A 23,383-nucleotide genomic window follows, 5' to 3' on the forward strand; every position below is an offset into this window, starting at 1 on the left:
TAACCCTTTAAGAGCTCTATGATGGGCGCCTACTCTAAAAATATATTTTAATTATAGATCAGGAAGAATTATTTCCAGCCAGATTATCCGCTTTCTTTTCTTATGTTTAATAGGTTCGTAGTTATTATTAAAAAAAAAAAGAAAAGAAAAGAAAGAAAAAAAAAAAGAGAGAAGATTATTATTGCCATTAGTTATATAAAAGACGTTTTCAGTTAACCAAAAAAAAAAAAAAAAGGCTTTATACTATGTCGTTTTGAAAGCATTTCAACCTTATTTAATCTGTAATTAAGCTACAAAAATCGATTTATAATCAACTCTTTCTTTTTCTTAAAATAGTATGATATCGTATATATTATCTAATATTGTACTACTGCAAAAAATGATATAATATACATTTTGGTTTGATGTTATTTATTAACCATCTTCTTCTTTTTATTATTGTCGTGTTTAACGTCTGGGGTTAGAATATTATTAATGAGGGTAATAACGATGTTTATAAATATTTAATAAGGAGAATGACTGTTCTTCTTTAATAACTATTATCAATCATTTATATGATGTTACATCATGACTATTGTTGTTGTTTACTCTTGTTGGTTGCACAACTTGTTAATTGTTGATGAACAAAAAAAAATTTTTTCTTTCAGAAGGAAGGCTGCATTTGTTAAATCCCCACTACAATTAAGTGTAAGACATTTGTATTTGCAATTCATCATTTTAGAATTAATTGCTTCATGAGTGCAATTTAATACCCGAAAATAGCATCATTTCGTCCTTGGATTACACGATGTACGTCTAACCTAAATCAATCGCGAAATTTGTCATGCTATGTCGGATTTTTAATTTTTGGAAAAATACTAAATTATCTAAAGGAAATGAAGTCACGTGATCTTATGTGACTGTTCTTACTTCACAAAGCTATTGCTACTTTATTATTATCAGTGAAAATGCTTATGAATCTTAAGGATGTTCTTTTCTTCTTTTTTCTAATTATAAGCTAGATTCACACATTAATTATCGCATTTTTATAACTCTATTATAACGAACTTTGTTGTTCCAACCTATGCATCAGGTGGCATGTCTATTAATTCCTCCATTGCGTTTACACTTTAGATCTTACTTCTCCCTTTGGCTCTTTTTCTCTTGTTGGGGAGGGGGGATGTTGAATTAAACAGTTTATCTCTCGATGATAATAATAACAGTTCTAGATCTAAAGGCATGGATGTTGGCATAATTTCCCATGATTTTTTACATTTAGATTAGTGAATTTGATTCTTCTGTAAATGACAAAATTTCTATTATTAGGTCTAAATTTATAATCATGAGTGCAAACCCAATATTTTAAATAGTGAAATTGGCTGCTTAATAGAAGCAGGCTATAGTGAAGACCCTGTTGTACGATCCGAAAATGTGAACAAATTAAGTTTTTCAAAAAAAAAAAAATCAGCTTTTTATTGTAACCATCCATAGTGTATTGAAACTGATGTTAGAACTTTCTTGAATGTATTTTTTTTTTCACTAGGACTGTCTCTTGATTTGTCTTGCGATTACAGGAAGGAATTCTTTAATGCTTTATCTACAGACTTGACTATTACTAATACATTAGGGTATCATCATAGATTCATTACACCTCTTCATGCTTCCACAAAAAAAAAAAAATGAATGAATAGTTCAGGAAGTTGAATGTGGTTTAACTAAAACTATTCCGTGTTATCAATTATAATTGAGAGGTGGGGGGGAGTTAAACTTGTACATTATTTGACTTGCCTTTGAATAATTGAATTTCGAAAAAACTAAATTCTATTCCTTTTTCACTTATGTTTACACGTACAATAACTGAACTATAAGGATTTTGAAAAGATATTGCATCCTTAGAACCGTAAACCTATGCCTTATGAAGGAATAATGAAGTGTATAGATATTATTTTTTTCTGTCCTACCATGAATGCTCTAACAAAAGAGTAGGTTGAATCAAGAGAAGCAGAATTTGATAATAACAGATATTAGCCTTACTGACTGAATATAAAGCCTGACAACCATATCATGATTTGTACAAAAAAATGGTATCTCTATTAAGATATCAGAATAAAATAAATGTAGAATTATATATATATAAAAAAAAAAGGAAAAGACTAATAAAATCAATGAGATCTAACAATCATAGTTTTAAAAGTCGATTATTTTATTTACTACTATTTGTGAATAATGGGTATTTATACAAAAATAATTGAGATCAAAGAAAAGAGGATTTAAAAAAAGTACCCATTACGACGGGATAATAATAGTTAGTAGTATTCTCAATGAAGTGTACAATATTCTTATTTTTTTCTAAATTCATAGATTACGATGAAATGTGTAAATAAGTCCAATTCTCCTCTTTAATGTCATTTGTCCAAGTAATTTTAATCTGGGACACTTTATTCTGATTACCTTGTTTTTATCGTATTTAGTGGCCTTATTTATGCATTATATCGAAGCAAATTACACCTATTTTAATATAAATTTCTAATGGATATTTATGGATAATAGTGATAATTGCTTGTATGTTGTACAACAGTATTGCTTGGGCTGTTTTACCTTAACATTATAATCAATGTATACATGTATGTTCTTTTTGTTCCTTTTTTTTTATGTCTATAATTAAAATTATATTTGACCATAGTACCATTTTTTTGATGTTAATACAGGTTCATGAGAAGACTTTTTTCTTATTTTCATCCTATTTTTCTAGCTGTTACAGTTATTTTAGTGAAAAAGGGAACTTAAGGATATAAACAACCGAAAGTTGTAATAGTAATAACATGAAGTAATACTAAAAAAAATGTTAGTCATTATCTTATTAATATATTATAGGAATATTAAAATTTGCATATTTTTTTTTTTCGCCCAAGTCGATTAAAATTAAAAAGTTGCCAATTGAGTTTAAAAAAAACGTTATTTAGTAACTATAGCATTGTATTCACGCATTAATTCCAACTGTTTAGGAACATAATATAAATTAAATTTAATAAATGATATTGACTTATTATTAAAAAAAAAAAAAATAGCTATAATTCTTACCTAATATCTGATTCCTATCTCATCGTATCTTAACAAGTATCAGCAAAACAACGAATCATTTTCTTCAAAAAAAAAAATCAGCTAACAAGACTATAAGCTTATTTAAGACAAATGTTATATTTTCACGAGTTACATAAATCTAATTTACAGGAATTGTGAGAATTTATCTTTTATTAGATAAAAGTTTAATATAAACAATTCAAACATGTAAAAAAAAAAAAAAAAAATTATCTAGATAATGTTAAGATTAGGTTAAACGTTACCAAACCTATTCAAGTAGGCAAACATTAATAAGTTTATTTTAATAATCTCTACTAAACGCTTTTATTTTTATATTGTTTGTTTGTAACTGTTCACAATCTAAGAAAGTAAATTTTGTCATTTTTTAGTAGGGTTTCTTATCTAAATTTCACGCCTATATAATTTATTACAAACATGTGTATAGAGCGCAATCTATTATACTCAATAGAGTAATAATTTGTGACATTATTATTTAGTTTGAGTAGTACTTTTTAATTATGGTAATACATATATACATGTATTGAGGTTACGTATCTACGTATAAGTTATTCTTTAGTTATATTGCACTATGGAGCAGCTAGAATAATGTTGTATTTTGATAGTTACTCTATTTTTTTTTTCTGTTATAATATGATAAAAACATGAGTAAAATAGAAATACAATAGAAATACAGTATAATAACTATTTGTATTACTGTTACATTTAATATGCCAGTTCCTATTGTTCAATGATTTTGCATGTGGTCTAAACTCGAGAAAGTTTCTATATTTATACATTGAAATAAATTACTATTATTATCGGCCATTTAAAAAAAATCTGGGGAAGGAATAGTTATACAAATGTCTATTATAATTTCAATTTACAAAATAAATGTCAGTATCCTTTACTGCCAAATTTGAATATACATAAAAGATATGATGATGTATATATACATATAAAAAAAAAGATGTATATGCATAGGGCATATTATAGAATTGTTTACACACATATTTATGCATATTAGATCCAAGGAGAAAGGAGAAACAATGCTAAATAAATTCATTTTAAGAATAGAATAGTTCTTTCTCTAAGTACAGATATAAAATCCTTAAGAAAAAAAAAAGAAGGATCAATTAAGGGTAAGTGTTTCACACTTAATTCTATATATGAACTTTATATATTACCTAACTAGGAATTTTCTTCCTATTCCTGGTCTTAACAAGCCCTCATTTACTTTTATTGAGGTTTCAAATTATTGAATATAAATAAGCAACAATTTTCTTCTGTCCCTGAAGTAAAAAAAAATCAAAAAAAAATACATCCTTTCTTTTTCTTTATATATATATATATATATACACATACAACTCCTTTACGTGTCTGCCTGCGTGTGGTTTTTAAATAATAATCTTTCTTTATATATTGAATTTTAACAACAGCAATAGCAACACAGTCTTTTTATTTTACTCTCACTCCTTTCGTTAAATATGAAGAAGAGCTCATTTACTTACTTCCCCATTGTGATAGCGGGTTTCTGTTTAACTATCTTTGTCTTGTCAACTGAAGCAGCTGTTAACATCAAACATCACAAGTTGGGTAAAACTACCCCCACAACCGTTCCTGGTCGTTACATCGTTTCCTTTGCTAAAAATCATGATGGAAAGAATTTTGCTAAATCCATCAAGAATAAGTTTAAAGATGTAGATTTGAATGTCAGGGAGAGCATTAATCATCATTTGTTTAATGCTATTTCGATTTCTTTGAAGACTGAGAATGATGATATCCATGCAAATGTACTCAAGTCTATTTTGAATGATAATGATGTTGCTACTGTCTATCCTGTAAAAACTTATTCTCGTCCCAAGGTTAAACTTCATTCTATTGATAAAACTTATAAACCCTCTATTTTGCCTCACCATATGACGCAGGTCGATATGGTTCATTCAAAACTCAAGGAAGAAGGCAAAGGTATTCTTGTAGGTGTTATTGACACAGGTATGAATTATTACATGATAATAATACGTATATATAAATATATGTATATCTAAATTATATAACCTCTCTCTTTTTTTTTTCTTTCTTTCTTTCTTAGGTGTCGACTATTTACATCCTGCTTTGGGCGGTGGATTTGGTCATGGATATAAAGTAGTTAAGGGTTACGATTTGGTCGGTAATAACTATACTGGTACGAATATACCTGTTCCTAGTAGTGATCCTCTTGATAATTGTGGTGCTGCATCTGGTGCTTCAGGTATATAAATAAATAGCCTTTATTAGATATGTATGATATTAATATGTATATTTAGGCCATGGTACTCACGTCTCTGGTATCATTGCTGGTTTTGATCGTTCTAATGTACGTAAATATATATATATATATATATATATATAGAAACATTACTCATATTCTAATATATAATAGAATTTTACTGGTGTTGCTCCCAAGGCTAGTTTGGGTATGTGGCGTGTATTTGGTTGTAAAGGCTCTGTCACAAATGATATTGTTATTAAAGCTCTTTTAATGGCTTATGATGCTGGCTGTGATGTTATTAACTTGAGTTTGGGTGAAACCAATGCTTGGTCCAAGACAGCTGATCCAGAAGCTGATGTTATTAATAGTATTGCTGCTAAAGGTGTTAGTGGTAGGTTTTTTTTTTTTTTTTTTTTTTTTTTTTTTTTTTTTTTTTTAATTAATTAATGATAATCAATTACATACATATAATACCCCTCCTCCTCCCCCCCCGAAAAAAAGGAAGAAATAACTAATTGTTTCATTTATTCTAGTCGTTGTCTCTGCTGGTAACTCTGGAGCTGAAGGTATTTACACTGTTGGTCAACCTGGTACTGCTGTCTCTGCTTTCTCTGTTGCCTCTGTTGATAATGATTACTTTATTTCCAAGTATTTTACAGCTACTGGCATAAAACACCGAATTCGTAAAGTTATTTTAAAATACAAGTATATCATAATATGCTAACTCCTTTCCCCTCTTTTTTTTTTCTCCAGTTTATACAAATAGTAATGACGATACTATCCAAGATGGACGCGTTGTTAACGGAGATAAGAAACCTGGTAATAAGGCTGAGGGGTGTACTCCTAAATCAATTAACCCTAAGGTAAAGGGTAAGATTGCTCTTATCCAAAGAGGCACATGTCTTTTCAGTAGAAAGGTAGAGAATCTTGCTGCTGCTGGCGCCACTAGTGTTATTATTTATAATAATGTTGATGGTGAACTGAGTGCTTATGTCCATAATGCCCCTGTCCCGGTAGTGACTATCTCTAAAGTGGACGGTACAGAGCTTAGAAAGGCTATCCAAGCAGGTTCTTCTATCTCTCTCACTTTCAATCATGAGGGCTCTATTGCACCTGTTAGCACAGGTGGTACCATTTCTAGTTTCTCTAGTGTCGGTCCCTCTGCTGAACTTAACTTCAAGCCTAATATTGCTGGTGTAGGTGGTATTATCTTTTCCACTTTACCTCGTTACCTTGGTAGTTGGGGCGTGATGAGTGGTACCTCCATGGCTGCACCTTATATCGCTGGTTCTACTGCTCTTTACCTTGGTGCTAATAATAAGAAAAAGGCTTCAGTCTCCTTCATGAACGAGCAATTCCAGAACTATGCTCTCTCAACCAAGGTCTATAAGAAAAAAACCCTTGATTCTCCTCTTCGTCAAGGTGCTGGTCTCGTTCAAGTCTATGATGCTATCACTCAAGGGACCCACGCTTCACCTGCTCAAATCAGCTTCAACGATACTGCCACAACAAAGTATAGAACTCAAGTAATTACCATCACCAATCATGGTAAAAATACTGCCCACTACAAAGTCATTCATGATCCCTCCACTGCCATCTCCCCCTATAATGTCAAAGAATATGGTTACACCCCTCTTGAACCCGCAGTTAACACCGTTGCTGTTGCCAAGTTAAAGTTCTCTAAAACGAAAATCAAGGTGAAGCCTGGCCGTTCCTTCAAATTGAAGGTGACCGTGACACCCCCTAAAACGAATCCCAAGGACCATATCTTCTATGGTGGTTTCATTCATTTAGAATCTGGTCGTAAATCCAAGAGTAAGGACCTCCATATCCCTTACTTTGGTGTAGTTGGTGTTCAAAAGACCTTGCCCATCTTTGATGAAGGTTATCCCGATCTTCTTGATCAATCTTCCGTTGTCTACCCTAAGAGTAAAACTTACGTCTTTGACCGAAGTGATTCCTCTACCGCCCCCATTATTGCCTTAAGACTCTTGACACCCACTGCCCAAATCAAGGCTGAAATATTTGAAGCCAAGACCAACAAGAAATTAGGCTACTTCATGACAGGTCTTGATTACATAGGCCGTAACTTCTTGACAGGCGATTCAATCATCACTCCATTCATTTGGGATGGTACCTATGTTCCCTCATCTATCTCTAATGCTCCTTTGCCTATCCCCGTTGCTGATGGTACTTATTACTTGAAGCTCTCTGCATTAAAGAATTTGGGCGATCCCAGTAATACAAAGGATTGGGAGACTTGGACTTCTGGACCTGTTGTCGTCAAGAATTAAAAAAAAAAAAAGTGTATTGATATCTGTATTAATAATATAATAATAATAATAAATACTATATAACTTATAAAAGCTTTTTTTTTATTTTTTTTATTTTATCTTTTTATAATAACAAATTATATGTAAATCAAATTTTACTACATTTTCTTATTATCCTTTGACTACTTTATATTTCTACACCTTCTGCCATTGAATCATCAATATGTCTTAGCTTTAAAAATACGTCACATCCATAACCATACATGGATACTAACGTTAATGAACCTCCAAAGTAACGTGCATACATTCTAGCTAAAGGTAAACCAAAACCTAATCCTGCTAATGGCCCACCCACACCACTTTGCATGGCCATTTCAGTAATTCCTCGAAAAATATTAGATGGATCCTCTCCATCCTCCTCCTCCTCCTCTAGTTGCTTTTTAACAGTTGTATATGAATATTCAAAGACACGTTCTAGATCCTCATGTCGAATCCCATTTCCCTGATCCCTTATCCTAATTGACATATCCTGAGCTCCCTGACTCACTGTAATCTGAATAGGTGGCAAATCCGTTAAACGTCCCAATCGCTGATGATTCTCTACTGTGGCACGATATGCATTCTTTAATAGTTCTGTTAGAATATATTCAAGATGCACAGGTATATAGGTGAATTCAAAGTTATGATGACCGTTGATGATCGCTTCAGGGGCTTGACCATAGTTGAACTCACAGAGCTCCGCTACAAAGTCAGCACACTGTTTGATAAGAAGATGGGGTTGTAGTCGGGTATCAATGATGCCAATGAGACTATTGTTATTATTCGTTTGTTGTTTCAGTGCAATAGCTTGTTCAGCAATCAGACGAATGCCAATACGCGCATGTATCATATCATCCAAAAACCGCACCATCTCTTGTGTATTCATATATTGTTTGCATTCTAAAAAGCCTTTTGATAATAATAATAATAATTAGAGAGAGGGATACGGTGTAATGCATGTGTTCTATCGGATATAAATAATACCTCTTGCTAATGTAGGAATATTATCACTGTGACGTTCAACAAAGGCTTTAAGTCTATCTATATAATCATCACCTGCATAATGAGGAGATGCATATCTTACAAGAGAATCGAAAGAATCGTAATAAAGGTTGTAAATTTCTTTAATATAAGGATTTGTTCCAACAATAAAAGGTAAGCTTTGAAAGGCTCTAACACGTCTTGCTAAACGTACGGGTAATTCAGTTTTTGTATATTGAATGCATGCCTCTAAACTTTCATTTGATAGTGGAGGTTGACCATATCGGACGAGTTGTTTCAGTGTTACAGGTTTTATAGGTTTGCTTGCAAACTAAAAAGAAAAAAAGAAAAAAAGAAAAAAAAAATATTAATAAATGAATGAATGAGCGAGTGAGTGAGTGTGTATGCGGGGAGAATGTCATGATGACAACTTACATTAGTTATTTGATCATCATAAAATGCATGAGAATGAGGTCTTTCTATTGCACTTGATGTTATGCAGCGAGCTAATTGTCTTTTATGTATGTTTGAAATAAAACGATTAAAACGAAGCATCATTGCTAAAAAGAAAAACACACACACACACACACAAATTAGAAAAGAAAAGAAAGAAAAAAAAAAAAAGCGGATATTACTACTACTACTGTTTGGCGGGTTTGTGAAAATAGAAAGTATCCTAATTTTCAATTTTGTTGATCCAATTAACAGCAGCCTGTAGTTTTATTTTATTTATTTGTTTTTCTCAGGCTTAGGGAAGCTCATCACATTATGATAAGAGCTACGATTACTTTAACAGTTTAATAATAGCATTCCTTCCTTCCTTCATGACCAACTACTCTTCCCCCTTTATACGAAAGTTCTTGTATTTTGTGTTTTTAGAACATTTCTCCTCACATTTTAAGGAGAAAAATGAAGAAGCTTGTTTATTTTATTTTATTTTTTTTTTTTTTTATATATATAAAATGGCTATGGGGCTGAAAAAAAAAAGCAGGTATTTTATACATGTGTATTTCTTTTTCCTCCTTAACATAAGCTTAACAATTGAAAAAAAAAAAGCTCTTTCATACTTTACTGATATATTAGAGTCTTTAGTCTATTATTTTCCATTATTTAATTCTTACATACTCGCTAGTGGACATTATAGCCATTATATATTTATTTATTATACATTTTTTTTTCCTTTTTATATTATTGAGCTTTCATGTCTTCATGCAATGAAGCATGTCCATTAGCATTTAAATATGAAAAAGAAACAACTAGTAAACTGGTACAAATAACATCAATAATTGCAGTTCTATAAATAAACAGATAAATACAAGTAACGATAAATACAGACAATTCAATAAAATGATACTTTACAAGTAAGGTAAAACATAATTGTCAGGATCATATTTGTATTTCCAAAAAGTGAGTGTCATTGATTTTCCCATTTTCAATGCAATATATGTCTATCATTATATATATATAAAGAAATAGGTTAGCACTATAGATATATAAATATGCGCATGTTGTCTATTTACACAAAGCATAGATACAAAAAGATAAACTATGCCAAACGCTAATGTAAAATCTAAGTGTCCAATATCCAATATCCAAATAATCATCAAAAATAAGATTTGTACGGGTATATTCATTAATAATAAAGTGCCTTCTACTGTCTTGAATTGTTCTTGAATACCACGATGAAGACATGTACTTATTCGAGAAGCATAAATGGAGCCTAAATTACCTGACAGACCTGGATCATAATTTATTATAGTGGTTAATATATAAGCTAATTGATATGATGCATATTTTTATCTATAATTTCATACCACATAAAATAGGAGTTAGCATGGCTAATCCTTTAAACTTTTCAACATATTTTTCTAATACAAGACCAGCTCCGCTTGATATTAACATGGCAATAATGAGAGGTGTCCAGCCAGAAAATAATAAATCTTTTACAAAAGAATTTTTCCAAACGAAAAAAGCAAAAAAGGGAATAGAGCAAAACATAATAATGAGTAACAGTGTACTTAGATATGTATCTATGGAATAGTGTACAACGAAAGATGAGTTTAACAGCGTAGTGTATATGAATATGTATATGTATGCAGTTAATATACCTAAATGAGCTAATAAAAGATTGGCACACCCTGCTAAAATACCGAGTGTAACAACGTCGCCTAATGATGAAGCCATTGGACAAGCAATATTATCTTTATATACATATATAAAACATGAATAAAATACATATACACTCTATTTATCCTTTTTTTTTCTTTTTTTACCTGGATCTATTTTCATCATTCGACTTATTATAATCAACAAGCACATAAATAAGCCTAGAACAAAACTAGACACAGCAGCAGATACCATTGAGCTTGTGATGACCAAAATACATTCACTCACAGTAATAACTGATAAAGGTTGCGTTAAAATACCTAATAAAACACTGAAACTACCCGCTATTGAACCTGATACGAGTGCTTGAACTTGTATTAAAGCCAAGTTACCCCAAACTAATGTATTTCTTGTATATGGATGATCCAAGTCTCCCATGTTAGCCGAAGTTGAAAATCGAGCTGCTAAATTCATTTCTAAATTCCCCTTCAAGTTTAATAGCACGGGTACTAGAATAAATAATTCTGATACTTTTGTAAAGACATCCCAATGCTACATTATTATTATTATTATTATTTTTTAAAAAAAAAAATAAAGATAAAAATAAACACTATGTTTTAACTCTTTTGTATATTTTATTTTATTTCTGAAATATACATACTTGATATACATCCATCATCCAACCTGCTACTATGAGGCCGATCACACAAATTAATAAAGACGGTAACGCCTAAATAAATAAATCAATCAATCAAACCAGACGAGCGAGCGAGCAATCTTTATTAGTAACTCTTATATCAAGAGATATATGTATATATAATTTTAGTTTTTTTTACTTGTGAAGCAAGTTTATTGCCATGAGGTAATAGAACTTCTTCTTTTTGTTGAGGTGCTTTAAAGTGTATAAATGAGGATGCTGATCCTCTTCGAGAATGTAAATGTCTTTTCTGATCTTCGAGATCATCTCCCGGTGTTAATAACTCTATTGTTTCTGTTTGCCCATGGTTGTAATTGGGTGGCATTGTTGTAATAAAAAAAAAAGAAAAGAAAAAAGAATAATAATAATTATTAAAAAAAAAGCACTATTTGAATTATGATAATGGGGGTCGATCTTTTCTTATTAGTGTAATCATACTACAAATGTCCGAAAATAGACTGCGCCAAAAATAACGCATAAAATGAAACTCAGTATCCATTGACTATAATAAGCTTTTCTTTTTTGACAAATTATATTAAATTTCCAGTTATTAGATAACTCGTTTAATTGTTGTACCAGTTCATCTTGATATAAGTCATTCTCTTCAAATTTGTCTTTGAGTCTATTTAACTCGATTTCTAATAAATCCAGTCGATTCTGAAACAATAAAATAGTGTTATTATTCATATCTTGACCTTCTTTTCTTGATCTCTTTTCTTCTTCTTGTTTATTTAATTCATTCATTATTTTATCAGCCATAAATGCAATATAAAGCTGTTGTAATATTAAATTATTTTCAATGTGTTCACGTTTTATGAGCAAATCATGAATCATGATACTATCAGGGATAAGCTGATTACGATAATCTGTTGTATTTACTTTTTTTAAATTGGATAAAATGCCTTGTAATGTATCCCAAATGGCCCCTTCTGTTGTGATTATCTTTGAATGATGACGACAACGATGACTACTATTCTTTTGTTCTATACAGAATTTTTCATATGCTATTATTTGCCAACGCACAAGTCCTGTCTCCGCTCGAGTCCTCATGACTATCCCTTGATGTTGTTGCTGTTGTCTATTAGTCATGTCAACTTGAGTTCGGATTTTTCGACCAGTGGGTAATAATAATTCAATCATCTGAAACTCCGTTTCTAAAAGAGCACGAGTTGAATAATTTAAGCTGGGAATGGAGGGGACTATCCAATTATGCATGAGTTCATTTCGACTCAAGTTATCTGAAGTGAAAAGGGGATCCATGTCTTCACTTAATAAAAGTGATAATGTCTGTGATACCTTCAAGCTAGTCGCTATCTCTCTTGCCTGTTCAAGCGTAACCCAAATATCAGAAAAGGGGAACTCAGGTACAAGAAAATCGACCTGAAAATGACAAAGATCTAGATTAAATAACACGAGTCCATCTATCAGTGTAAGTTCACAAGCCTTAAATATTTGTCCAACAGAGATGAAATGTTGTTTGAATTCATAATGGATTAATCTGTAAATGGGAATTTTGTTTAATTCAACTGTCAATGTAGGGTATATTCGTTGTCCCTGTTGTTCCCAATTATATAAAAGCCTAAACTGTAAGGGACTAGGACAATCATTCATATTACTTTCTTTAAAAAAGAAAAAGAAAAAAAAAAAGAGAAAAAAAAGTAAACAAAAGAAAAAAAGAAAGCAATGACCTTTTTATCAGTATTTTTTTTTCTTCAAGATAAATTACTGCATTAGTTTATCAAAAAAAAAAAAAAAAAAAAAGCCTTATCAGCTTCATTTAAAAAAAAATCATCTTTAGTAATCTCAAGATAGAGTAATACACTTGTTGTTAACATGTCATAGTGTAATAAATCCAGTAATGACTACCGTATTCTTATTATTAAATTACAGTATTATTATTATTTATCTAAATTTATTGGATAACATAGAGTAGTCTATAAGCACTTTGTTTATATTTATCATAAAGTATAGACTATAATTACATTCTACTGTTTAAAATGAGTTAAAGGTAAAACATGTGTAAATCGTGTTCTAAGAAAGGGGGCAAGAAATAAACGACCAGTGAGTGTCATGAAACTTAATTGACCAATAATCCTCGTCACTCTTTTCCATCCTTTCGGTTTCTTCGCATTGTTAAAATACTTGACTTCTAACATACAAACTATTCCATGCAATCCAAAAAAGCAAAAATTCTCTAATGTTAATCTACGACATACACTAATAATAATGAGTTCATGAAATAAGCCGCTGATAATAAAAGCTAACAATCCTCGTCCTTGTCTTGTTGAAAAGAATCCTTCTTGCTTGGATGATTTCTTATCTTCTTTTTTCATTGAAAATACTTGTCTATGCAATAAATTACGAACTGTTTTATTCCATCTACGACTATTCATTTAATTATATAAATAGGCATGACTACCTTATTCTTATCTCTATCATCTCTTCCTTTTACCTCCAAAAGTCTCTCGGGCTACATTTGAATAGAATGCTGTTGTTAATAACACTCATAAAATCATTTACTGTCATCATTCTAGTATATAATACCTTGTTGCTAACAAAGGCGAATCAAACATATCAATCATACGCCATCCAGTCATAGTCTGTGCTAATCCTGTTGTCACATCCACAACACCCAATATCAAATAGGCCTTTAATCCAAACAAAAATGTGCCTATTAAGCTTTCTTTGCTTAACCAGCTATATCTTAACATCTCATCTGCCTTATTAGGTAACAAAGGTTCAATTCCAAAATATAAAGCCCCCAATTTGAATAGGCCTCTTAAAGTCTTCCATACTCCAAGCTTCGTGTTGGTTGATTTATCAGTTAAGGGTGAATCATCTATGATGGTTCCATAAAGTGCTTTCATCCATTCTGTTAATGTAAAATGTTTAGTTGGAAAATATGCGCTATACGAAGCAAGGAACCATGGAATAGCTGCAAAGGCAACGTTGTTTGGCTGAAAAGGAGAAACGACGACAAGTGGTACGAGTCCGTGAAGGACAGTCAGGCCTAATCGAAGCGTTCGTTTTGAAATGACAAGTTTGTCTTGGTAATGTAACAAGACATAATCAATACCTAACATACAACTATAAAGACCTGTCAAATGAAGAGTAGGTATAACAATAGGTTTAGGTAAGGTAATATCCAGTAGCGGTGATAATGTCAGCATAAAAAAAAAAAATAGAATAAAGAATTAAAAAAAAAGTTATCGTAACTGAAAAAAAAAAAAGGACAAACTTCTAGCAACGACGTCATGAAAAAACTATTATATATTGTATGCCTGATCTTGATTGAAATTAAAAATTAGATGGATACACGTATTATTTGACCTCATTTCTTTTCTTTTCTTTTCTTTTTTTTTTTTTTTTTTTTTTTTTTTTCTGTTGGAAAAAAGAATGAGTATCGTTTTATACACAGACTATACTAAACCTCCCTTTGTAGATGTAAAGCTACCACCAGCCATCATTATACCTTCTTATGCTCTTATCTTACTTTATACGTTTGTATTAAGTATCGACTTTTTATTATTAAGTAATGAACATGGATTGGCTATTTCACCAAGACAAGTACGCATTGCTATAACAATCCTTCACATTCTCATTCCAATGATATTTATTTCAGATCATCCACCTTCTAATGTCTTATTTGCTGCCACACCTTGGTTTGTTGCCTCTTACGCTGCTCACATGCCGATCAATAAAATGACGTTTAGCGAATTCATTAAATCTTTATTCAAAATTATTAGTGTTCCTGATACAAACTCAATGAATAATACTCAAATTAGACTGAAGGGACTAGCGAAAGTTTCATTAGGCCTTTTAAAGATGGCAGTAATGCATTTAATGATTGATCCTCTTTTACCTCATCGTGCTGAATTTGCTTTAGAATATACTTGGTTACATCCGTTAAGTTTACTATATACGTTACTCTATGGTATTAAGGCATACTGTTTATTAGGCGCTATAGATATCTTTATGGGACTTGAGCAGACCTTATTTGGATGGAATATGATCCCACTATTTAATTCACCTATTCTTTCTAGTAGTCCAAGAGATTTCTGGAGGTAAAGCTAAAAAAAAAAAAAAAAAAAAAAAAAGTAGACTTGAAGAATAGAAATTATGATTTATGTATTAAGATGTTTCATACAAAGTCGTCGATGGAATAGAGCCATTCGTAATCTATTACATAAACAAGTGTTTATGAATGATAGTTATCTATTAAAGACAACTCCTCCAGATTCATCTATTACTGTCACGAAAGATAAGTCTATTGACTATTTGAAAACACCATTAGTAGTAGTAGTACTACAACAGCGAATCATGTCATTCTTTACAAGGACACGTCAAGGAAGAGGACTACTCGCGTTTATAATCAGTGGAATATTTCATGAACTTATTATTATGAGCACATGTCGAAGAATGACTTTTGAAAATCTTTTATTTTTCATTTTACAAGGTCTTTTTGTATTATTAGAAGTTGAGTATTCATCTTTTTTACCACTTCTCAAAGGAAAAATGCGTATCCTATGTATTTTAGTTCAATTATTACAAATGGCAATTACTGGTAGATTATTTTTAGGACCCTTTCTTAGATATGATTTCTTAAAATCCATTGATTATTAATAATAAACCAATTTAGTTATCATGAATGAAAATGTTTATTACATAGAATGATATAGGTTAGAAGATACACGCCTTTTTTTTTTTTTTTTTTTTTTTTTTTTTTTTTTTTTAATTCAAACGAGCATGGAAAGCATAAACAGTCTTTCCGGTATAAACACCCTCCTTTTGAAGTAAAACAGCATTTCTCCATTCAGGTTTATTGGGAGAATCAGGATTACGAGATGCTTCAAGACAGAAACCAGCACTAGGACCCAATTTTATTTTACCTTGATCCTTTTTAGCTTCCAACACATCAGAAGCAATCCAGCCACCTGTATAGAATTGGAATGCAGGCTCAGTTGTAGAAAAGTCCATTTCAATACCTGTATCAGGGGAATAAACTGTGACTGCATGACGAAGAGGTAAATGAGCAGTATCCGTCTTGTAATCAGTATGGATTACATATGGATGATCATAACCACGAGTCGCTTCAAGCTTTTCAAAGCGTGCACCAATTGACTTGCCAGCATTTTCTCCCTAAACAATGAATTCATATTACTATACATATGTATATATATATATATATATATTTATTTTAACTTACAGAAAAGTTCATCCATGGTACTTCAGACCAGCTGAGTACTTTACCAGTAGGTAAACAATCTTGGTCACATTCAAGAACAGCCTTGACTTCATCTGTCATAGTGACGCGATGATCCAAGATATTAGGATTTAATGATACACCAGACAAGTTAAAATAAGAATGATTCGTCAAGTTAACTACCGTCTCCTTATCAGTTGTTGCATGATATTCCATAATTAACTCATCTTTATCGTTTACAGTATAGGTAACAGATGTTGTAAGTGTACCAGGATAACCTTGATCACCATCAGGTGAGACGAGTTCTAAACGAACAGAGGCAGGCTCTTCTGAAAGAACAGTAGCTGTCCAAATTCTCTTATCAAAGCCTTCAAGACCACCATGAAGTGCATTAGGACCGTTATTGATAGCAAGTTGATATTCTTTTCCATCAGCTGTAAATTTACCCTTACCAATACTATTTTCAAGACATGAGTCCTCATATATATATATGTATATTTTTTTTTCTTTTCTTTTTTAAAACATAAAATGACTTTTTTTTTCCCTTACCGATTACCGTATCTTCCTACAACAGCACCAAAGTAAGGATTATCAGGATGTTTATAGGATTCATGGTCATCAAAACCAAGAACAACATCACGAACAGTGCCAGTCTTATCAGGTGTCAAGATATGAGAAACAATGGCACCATAAGTCAAGACCATAACGGCCAATGTCTTGTTTTTGTTAATTAAAGTATATTGGTCAACACCAGGTGAAATAGTAAGTTTATTAACGGGCATGTTATAAGAAATAATAATAATAAATGGGAAATAAAGTGGAAAAAGGAAAAAAATAAAAAAAAAATAAAAAAAAGAGTTGGAATTTATTTATGAATATAAACTATCGTTCATGCATTTATCGTTTACGTAATTAAATCTCACCAACTCGGAATAAAAAAAAATATCTTGTATCCTTTAATTCTAGTGGCCGTATGACAAAAAAAAAAAGAAAAAAAAATTCCGTATTACATAATCAAATAATTTCATTTCATATACTGTATTTCAGGTTTTTTTTTTCTTTTGTCTGAATTGGCAAAAAGAAAAAAAAAGGGTGTTTCAAATGCATATTAGCTCTTCTTTTAATATATAAAAAGACGCGTCTCGTAAATAATAATAAACTTGCCGTTAATGGAAATGTAAATGAATCGATTCTTTAGGAAAACAATATTATATGGATTATTTGTACAAAATCTTTTTTTTTAATTATTCAGAAAGCGCATGGATATAATTATTTATCCTTAAGCCTGTTTATAGTTTATTTTAAATTATTTTCATGTTATACCCGACTCTTTCAGCTTTTCATATTTGCTAATTATTAAGATTTATATGTAAAAAAAAAAAAAATAAAAGATAAGAAATATGAGTTATTTTGTTGGAATTTATTCAATATGTATAGAAGGATTCTTTTGTAGAATAAATGCGCGTACACAAATATACAAATATTGATATGTGTATTATTAGAGCAGCCATCAATCACAGTGTTTTTTTTTTTTTTTTTTTTTTTTTTTTTTTTTTTTTTTTTTTTTTTTTTTTTTGCAAAGTTCCTATTATCCAAGATGTTTCTGAAGGAAAAGTACTAATTTGAATTCGTGTAACTCAGTTTGAAGGGTTAAAATATTTTATGAACATGTTTCTTTTTTTTCATATTCTTTCTGTTTAAATAATAATAAAAAGACTATTATTAAAAAGAAAAAGAAACGATAGACGACATTGTTGGTGATAAGTTATCTTGGTTTTTTTTTTTCTTTATTAACATTTAGTAAATAATATAAAAATTTGTAGTTAATAAATGAATGTAATTATTATATAATGAATTCAATATCTTTAAAATGCTTGCTTTTGCTAAATCAAACCCAGTGACCGCTTATCGAATAGTTAATAGCAATGATACAAACCAAAGAATATCTTTAGCTTAATTCAGACTACTGTTGAATGTTTTACTACAATATGAATAAATACAAAAAAAAAAAAAAGAAAAAAAAAAGCCGTTAAATGTAATTAACAATCAAGCACGTATTCTTCTTGTTAATTTTCCAGGGGGGAGGGTTTTTTTTTTTCTCTTTAAATAACACATGGTTTTTCTTGCTATTTTCCTTAGTTGTTCTGACTTTTCCCATTTCAGTCAAACTAATCTGCATATATTTTACTTTAGTACCGACGAGTTTGCTACTGTTTCAAACCGTATATAATATAATATAATATATTTAATAATATGTGTGTATATATATTTAATCTATAAACAAGAGAAAAGTCAAAATTAATTTAAACTGTCACAGCTCTAGCAGCTAGCAAGCAAGCAAACAAGCAAGCAAACAAACAAATAATTATTTTTATCCTTGATTTTTCTCTCACTTTGAACGCAATATAATGATAAATATGAAGAATAAACTGATTCATAAGAAAAGTATTGTAAACTTGCTGTAGGCCAACTTTTTTTTTCTCAACTGTATGTTCCATGCTGTGGAAATTGATCTTATTCCCTTTTAGAGGATAGATTTTCACCTTTAACACATTAGAGTCTATAGAATTTATCAGGAAATGATATCTTTATTTTTTTTTAAATAAGTCCCTCTGAGCTCTTTATGTGAAAATAGAAGAATGTAACATATATATGAAAGGGCAATGTTGAATAGAATAGATCAAATCGCTTATTGTTCTTTATTTCATTATAAATTTCTAATTTCTATCAAGATAAAGAGCATACACAAAAAAAGTTGTCTTTTAATATCCAGTCTGGCCTTATAATAATAACATGCACTGTATATAATAAATGATAAAAAAAAAAGAAATACACTATTCATGAGGTTTTTAGCCTAGTGGTTGGAAAATCACATAACTGGTAGTAGTGTAGATATGTTTCGTTTCAATAACTGGAAACTACAATTGTTTTTTATTTATATTGTTCCTAATAAAAAAAAATGTCATAAACAATAGCAGCACACAACCAATGATATTTACCAAGCTGTCCAATGATATCCCTCAAATTAGAATCAATTTCGAGAAAAATGACCACAAAAAAACGTATAACCCCTCATCCATTTCATTTTTTTTTTTTTTTAAAAAAAAAATAAAACTCATCTAATCAATATAATGCCAAAGAAATCAACCAAACGTACACATTTAAGAACAACAGAAGAAACGAGATACAACATTTGTGAAGATTACTTTGCACGATTCATGACAGTAAAGAAGATTTGTCAAAAGTATCGAATGGCAGACACAACCGTACGTGGTATTTTAGAACGTAATCGAGTGGAAGATAGAATTGCTTACAAGTCGCGTGGAGGTGCTCGTAATACGACTCAATTTAAACAGGAGCATACACATTTTATTAGGGATATGATGGATATGGAAGATGAACAAAACATAGTATCTTTGGAAGAAATACAAAAAAAGTTATTAGAACGTTTTCCAAATGATTTTTTTGTAGCATCATCATCATCATCATCAGCGTCATCAGCGTCATCAGCGTCATCATCATCATCAGCGTCAGTAACACCTACCTTATCTGCCTTACAACGTCATATTGATAAAAACTTACAATTAACAATGAAAAGAGTAATGAGTCCACTACCGGCTGATGTCAACATAAGTCATATTCATCAACAAAGACTGGCATATTGTAATCATTTACAAGCAAACCAATTTGATTATTTAACGAATTGTATATTTATTGGTGAAAGTGAGTTTAATGTCTGTATGGTGCCGGCAAGACTAAGATTAAAACGAGGTAAAAAATCAGATGCAATGCTGTCAAAGACAAGAAGAGGCAAGACAATTTCAATTCTTGGCGCCATTAGTTCAAATAGAATAGAATGTTTACAAGCTATCGTTGTCGATAGACCCTCAGATCAAGCCATGTACGAGGATTTTATGACTGAACTAATAAAGAAATTAGATAAAGAATATACATCACAAAATTTTGTCTTTATCATCGATAGTCATGTCTTTCAAAGAAGCCCAAAGATGCATACTCTACTTACTACTACTTCAACAATACATCATCATTATATCCTTTTACCGCTTTATAGTAGATTGTTGAGTCCAATCGAACCATGTTTTCAGTCTTTAAAAAATTTTATTTGTCGATCCCCTAGTGCTCAAAAAGAGGATCTATTCCAATTGATTAAAAATGCTGAAAATAATATTTCAAAGGAAACGTGTACCAGTTGGACACAAGAAAGTCTTGATCATCTTAAAAAATGTTTACAAGGTGAATCTATTATAATTACGTAATCCTACTAATAATAATAATAAAGTATGTATAATATAACTAAAAATGTTAATAAAATTATTATTATGTTACAGTAATATTACTAAATATCATGTTATAATGTAGTCGTAGTAGTAGTAGTACTACTTACTACTCAAGATTTATATATATATAAGTATTATAAGATAACTAGAATGTGTCCTTATTAATATATATCCTGCAAACTCTATATAAAAAAAAAAAGTGTATCTCTACATTTACAAGTGTTAGAAGATCTTCCCCTTTTTTTTTTTTTTCTATATTTTGTCGTATTGGTTTTGATATTTTTGTATACAAAGTCTATTCATTCTATATGATAATTACCATTAAAATAGTAATAATAATTCCATTTTTTTTTATTATTAAGTGAAATAAGTATATTAAAATTAATTTATAAATAGAATAATAAATAGTATATAAATGTAACTAATATATATTATCTGATATAAAATGGCGTAGAGTTAATAATTAGGCTATGTATATCGGAATATATATTTATTATAATCTTGTTAAGCAGTTGCTTGAACAACTGGCGTAGTAGTAACAGCAGCAGCAGTAGCAGGTTCTTCTTCATGTTGTGAGGCTACAGTCTCCTCAGCTGCAGCAGCTGCAGCTACTGTTTCATCTTCCTTCTTCTTTTTATGAGAAAATCCTCGGAACATTTGAGTAATACGACGACCTATAGGTGATCCAGGGCGTTTTACTTCTTCAGACTCTGTGTGATTCGTAACAGCAGTAGTAGGTTCAATAGCTTTAAATAAATAAATATGCAGTTAATATAATTATTGCATATAAACATAATGGTAGAATAATAGAGAAAAAAAGTTGTATAGTATTATGTACATAAAGAAAAAAAAAATCAGTTACACATGTCTACATGTGACATCCTCAGTAAATTGATAAATAGATAAAGAAAAAAAAATGGCTCTCTATCTTACTAAATTTATACTTTATCTTTCTTTCTCTCTCTCTCTTTCTATTATTCTACCATATGTATATACATATATATGTATATAATAAATTTAAATAGAATATACTTACTAGTAGATTGCTCTTCTTTGGAAACAGCAGTAGAAGGCTCAACATGTTCAGTAGTAGGAGCAGTATCTTCTTTATGATGTTCAGTCTCTTTCTTCTTATTAAAGAGTTTACCAAGAGGACCTTTCTTAAATGTATCCATCATGTTATGATCCTTATGAGTAGAAGCCTCATTAGGTTCTTCGGTAGCTGATGTATTAGCGGCAACTGTTTCCTGAATCTTTCCTTTATCAGTAAGTTCTTCTGATTTACTTTCTTCTATAAAAGGTAATGAATATGAGCAAGTTACTACCCCTGCTTTCTTTATATGTATATATAAAATAAAGTTGGATGATTTTTTTTTTTTTTTACCTTTAGACGATGTCAATTCTTCCGACTTTTCAGTTTCTTTACTACTGGCAGCTGGAACTGGGCTCTAAAAATAATAAAGTAAAAAAAAAGTTAGTTGAGTGTAACCAATCAATTTAAAATAGTAAAAACGTGTAACAATATGCTCTTTTATTCCTTTCTCCCCCAAAAAAAAAGAAAGTTTTTGATCCGACATTTTTTTTTTTTTTTTTTTTTTTTTTTTTTTTTTTTTTTTTTACCTTGCTGCGGAAAATATTACCCAGGATAGATTTACGCTTTTCATTTTTAAATTCTTCAAGAGGTTCAGCAGAAGGTTCAACGACAACTTCAGACTCCTTAACAGTAGATTTCCTTTCAGCGACTACTTTCTTGTCAACAAAGTTTTTAGCTTTGCCCAAAAATGCAGAAAGACGCTTGCTTGTTGCATTTGATTTAGAAGGAGTAGGTTCTCCTACAGATTTAATAGCTTCTTCAGTAGCTTCAAAAGGAGGAGGAGGAGGAAGAGGAGGAGTAATGGTGGTAGTGGTGGCAGTAGTAGCTTGCTCTTCATTTGTCTTGGGAGCTTCAACAGTCGTATCTTGCTCTTCAGTTGTCTTGGGAGCTTCAACAGTAGCAGCTTGTTCTTCGTTTGCCTTGGGGGCTTCAACTGTAGTATCTTGTTCTTCGTTTGCCTTGGGGGCTTCAACTGTAGTATCTTGTTCTTCGTTTACCTTGGGGGCTTCGACAGTAGTAGCATGCTCTTCATTTGTTTTAGGAGCTTCAGCAGCAGTAGTTTCAGTATTAACTTGTTCTTGAACAGTAGGTTCTGCTGCAATGGATGTAGAATTTTCAGATGTAGACATTATGTATAAAGAATAAATGTATGTATTTTCTTTTGAAAAAAAAAATAAAGGAGAAAAGAAAGAAAAGAAGTGAGAAAAAAAAGGGGGGAAATTTATTTATTCCTTTTATGTTAGTGTCATCTTGATATATTTATAAAAATGGGAAATTAATGTTTGTTATACAGTAACACATTTTAGTCGTTCATATAAACAACAAGTTTAATTATTAAAAAAAAAATGTGTTCTAAAACTTATTTCACTGTTGGTTGAACAAAA

At 30.7% G+C, this 23,383-nt stretch overlaps 10 protein-coding genes across 10 annotated transcripts; 4 read left to right on the plus strand and 6 right to left on the minus strand.

Moving 5' to 3' along the window:
• The first annotated feature begins 4,356 nt into the window (after positions 1–4,356).
• BX663DRAFT_504311 (peptidase S8/S53 domain-containing protein) lies at positions 4,357–7,606 on the plus strand. Its single transcript, XM_051526901.1, has 6 exons — positions 4,357–5,052; positions 5,150–5,308; positions 5,364–5,413; positions 5,480–5,699; positions 5,842–5,991; positions 6,062–7,606. Exons 1-6 carry the CDS (start codon positions 4,545–4,547, stop codon positions 7,600–7,602), a joined length of 2,628 nt encoding a protein of 875 aa, XP_051384194.1. The 5' UTR covers positions 4,357–4,544; the 3' UTR covers positions 7,603–7,606.
• Positions 7,607–7,677: 71 nt separating this feature from the next.
• BX663DRAFT_504313 (mitochondrial branched-chain alpha-ketoacid dehydrogenase kinase-domain-containing protein) lies at positions 7,678–9,222 on the minus strand. The gene is made up of 3 exons (XM_051526902.1): positions 9,037–9,222; positions 8,605–8,932; positions 7,678–8,529 (listed from the first exon to the last, which is right to left on the minus strand). The coding sequence occupies exons 1-3, from the start codon at positions 9,157–9,159 to the stop codon at positions 7,769–7,771; spliced, it is 1,212 nt and encodes a 403-aa protein (XP_051384195.1). The 5' UTR covers positions 9,160–9,222; the 3' UTR covers positions 7,678–7,768.
• A 509-nt stretch (positions 9,223–9,731) lies between these two features.
• Positions 9,732–11,748, minus strand: BX663DRAFT_504314 (uncharacterized protein). The gene is made up of 8 exons (XM_051526903.1): positions 11,544–11,748; positions 11,369–11,437; positions 10,875–11,259; positions 10,710–10,802; positions 10,416–10,631; positions 10,122–10,339; positions 9,961–10,049; positions 9,732–9,895 (listed from the first exon to the last, which is right to left on the minus strand). Exons 1-8 carry the CDS (start codon positions 11,727–11,729, stop codon positions 9,790–9,792), a joined length of 1,362 nt encoding a protein of 453 aa, XP_051384196.1. The 5' UTR covers positions 11,730–11,748; the 3' UTR covers positions 9,732–9,789.
• An 8-nt stretch (positions 11,749–11,756) lies between these two features.
• BX663DRAFT_451836 (uncharacterized protein) lies at positions 11,757–13,027 on the minus strand. Its single transcript, XM_051523766.1, has one exon. It carries the CDS (start codon positions 13,013–13,015, stop codon positions 11,837–11,839), a length of 1,179 nt encoding a protein of 392 aa, XP_051384197.1. The 5' UTR covers positions 13,016–13,027; the 3' UTR covers positions 11,757–11,836.
• Positions 13,028–13,322: 295 nt separating this feature from the next.
• Positions 13,323–14,586, minus strand: BX663DRAFT_504321 (uncharacterized protein). Its single transcript, XM_051526904.1, has 3 exons — positions 13,949–14,586; positions 13,857–13,874; positions 13,323–13,789 (listed from the first exon to the last, which is right to left on the minus strand). The coding sequence occupies exons 1-3, from the start codon at positions 14,572–14,574 to the stop codon at positions 13,390–13,392; spliced, it is 1,044 nt and encodes a 347-aa protein (XP_051384198.1). The 5' UTR covers positions 14,575–14,586; the 3' UTR covers positions 13,323–13,389.
• Positions 14,587–15,106: 520 nt separating this feature from the next.
• BX663DRAFT_431774 (uncharacterized protein) lies at positions 15,107–15,472 on the plus strand (the record flags this gene model as incomplete). Its single annotated transcript, XM_051522883.1, has 1 exon — positions 15,107–15,472. The coding sequence occupies one exon, from the start codon at positions 15,107–15,109 to the stop codon at positions 15,470–15,472; it is 366 nt and encodes a 121-aa protein (XP_051384199.1).
• A 4-nt stretch (positions 15,473–15,476) lies between these two features.
• Positions 15,477–15,887, plus strand: BX663DRAFT_451842 (uncharacterized protein; the record flags this gene model as incomplete). Its single annotated transcript, XM_051523767.1, has 1 exon — positions 15,477–15,887. A coding segment is annotated over exon 1 (363 nt), but the record flags the coding sequence as incomplete, so codon positions are not given.
• Positions 15,888–16,114: 227 nt separating this feature from the next.
• Positions 16,115–17,454, minus strand: BX663DRAFT_470202 (aldose 1-epimerase). Its single transcript, XM_051524122.1, has 3 exons — positions 17,157–17,454; positions 16,611–17,064; positions 16,115–16,543 (listed from the first exon to the last, which is right to left on the minus strand). The coding sequence occupies exons 1-3, from the start codon at positions 17,387–17,389 to the stop codon at positions 16,136–16,138; spliced, it is 1,095 nt and encodes a 364-aa protein (XP_051384201.1). The 5' UTR covers positions 17,390–17,454; the 3' UTR covers positions 16,115–16,135.
• Positions 17,455–19,691: 2,237 nt separating this feature from the next.
• BX663DRAFT_504325 (uncharacterized protein) lies at positions 19,692–20,965 on the plus strand. Its single transcript, XM_051526905.1, has 2 exons — positions 19,692–20,530; positions 20,632–20,965. The coding sequence occupies exons 1-2, from the start codon at positions 19,739–19,741 to the stop codon at positions 20,677–20,679; spliced, it is 840 nt and encodes a 279-aa protein (XP_051384202.1). The 5' UTR covers positions 19,692–19,738; the 3' UTR covers positions 20,680–20,965.
• Positions 20,966–21,226: 261 nt separating this feature from the next.
• BX663DRAFT_504333 (uncharacterized protein) lies at positions 21,227–23,146 on the minus strand. The gene is made up of 5 exons (XM_051526906.1): positions 23,036–23,146; positions 22,526–22,996; positions 22,290–22,353; positions 21,942–22,196; positions 21,227–21,651 (listed from the first exon to the last, which is right to left on the minus strand). The coding sequence occupies exons 1-5, from the start codon at positions 23,126–23,128 to the stop codon at positions 21,410–21,412; spliced, it is 1,125 nt and encodes a 374-aa protein (XP_051384203.1). The 5' UTR covers positions 23,129–23,146; the 3' UTR covers positions 21,227–21,409.
• Between the last annotated feature and the right edge of the window lie 237 nt (positions 23,147–23,383).

The sequence above is a fragment of the Cokeromyces recurvatus genome (genome assembly GCF_025118155.1).
Source record: "Cokeromyces recurvatus strain NRRL 2243 chromosome Unknown BX663scaffold_8, whole genome shotgun sequence".
NCBI lineage: Eukaryota > Fungi > Mucoromycota > Mucoromycetes > Mucorales > Mucoraceae > Cokeromyces > Cokeromyces recurvatus.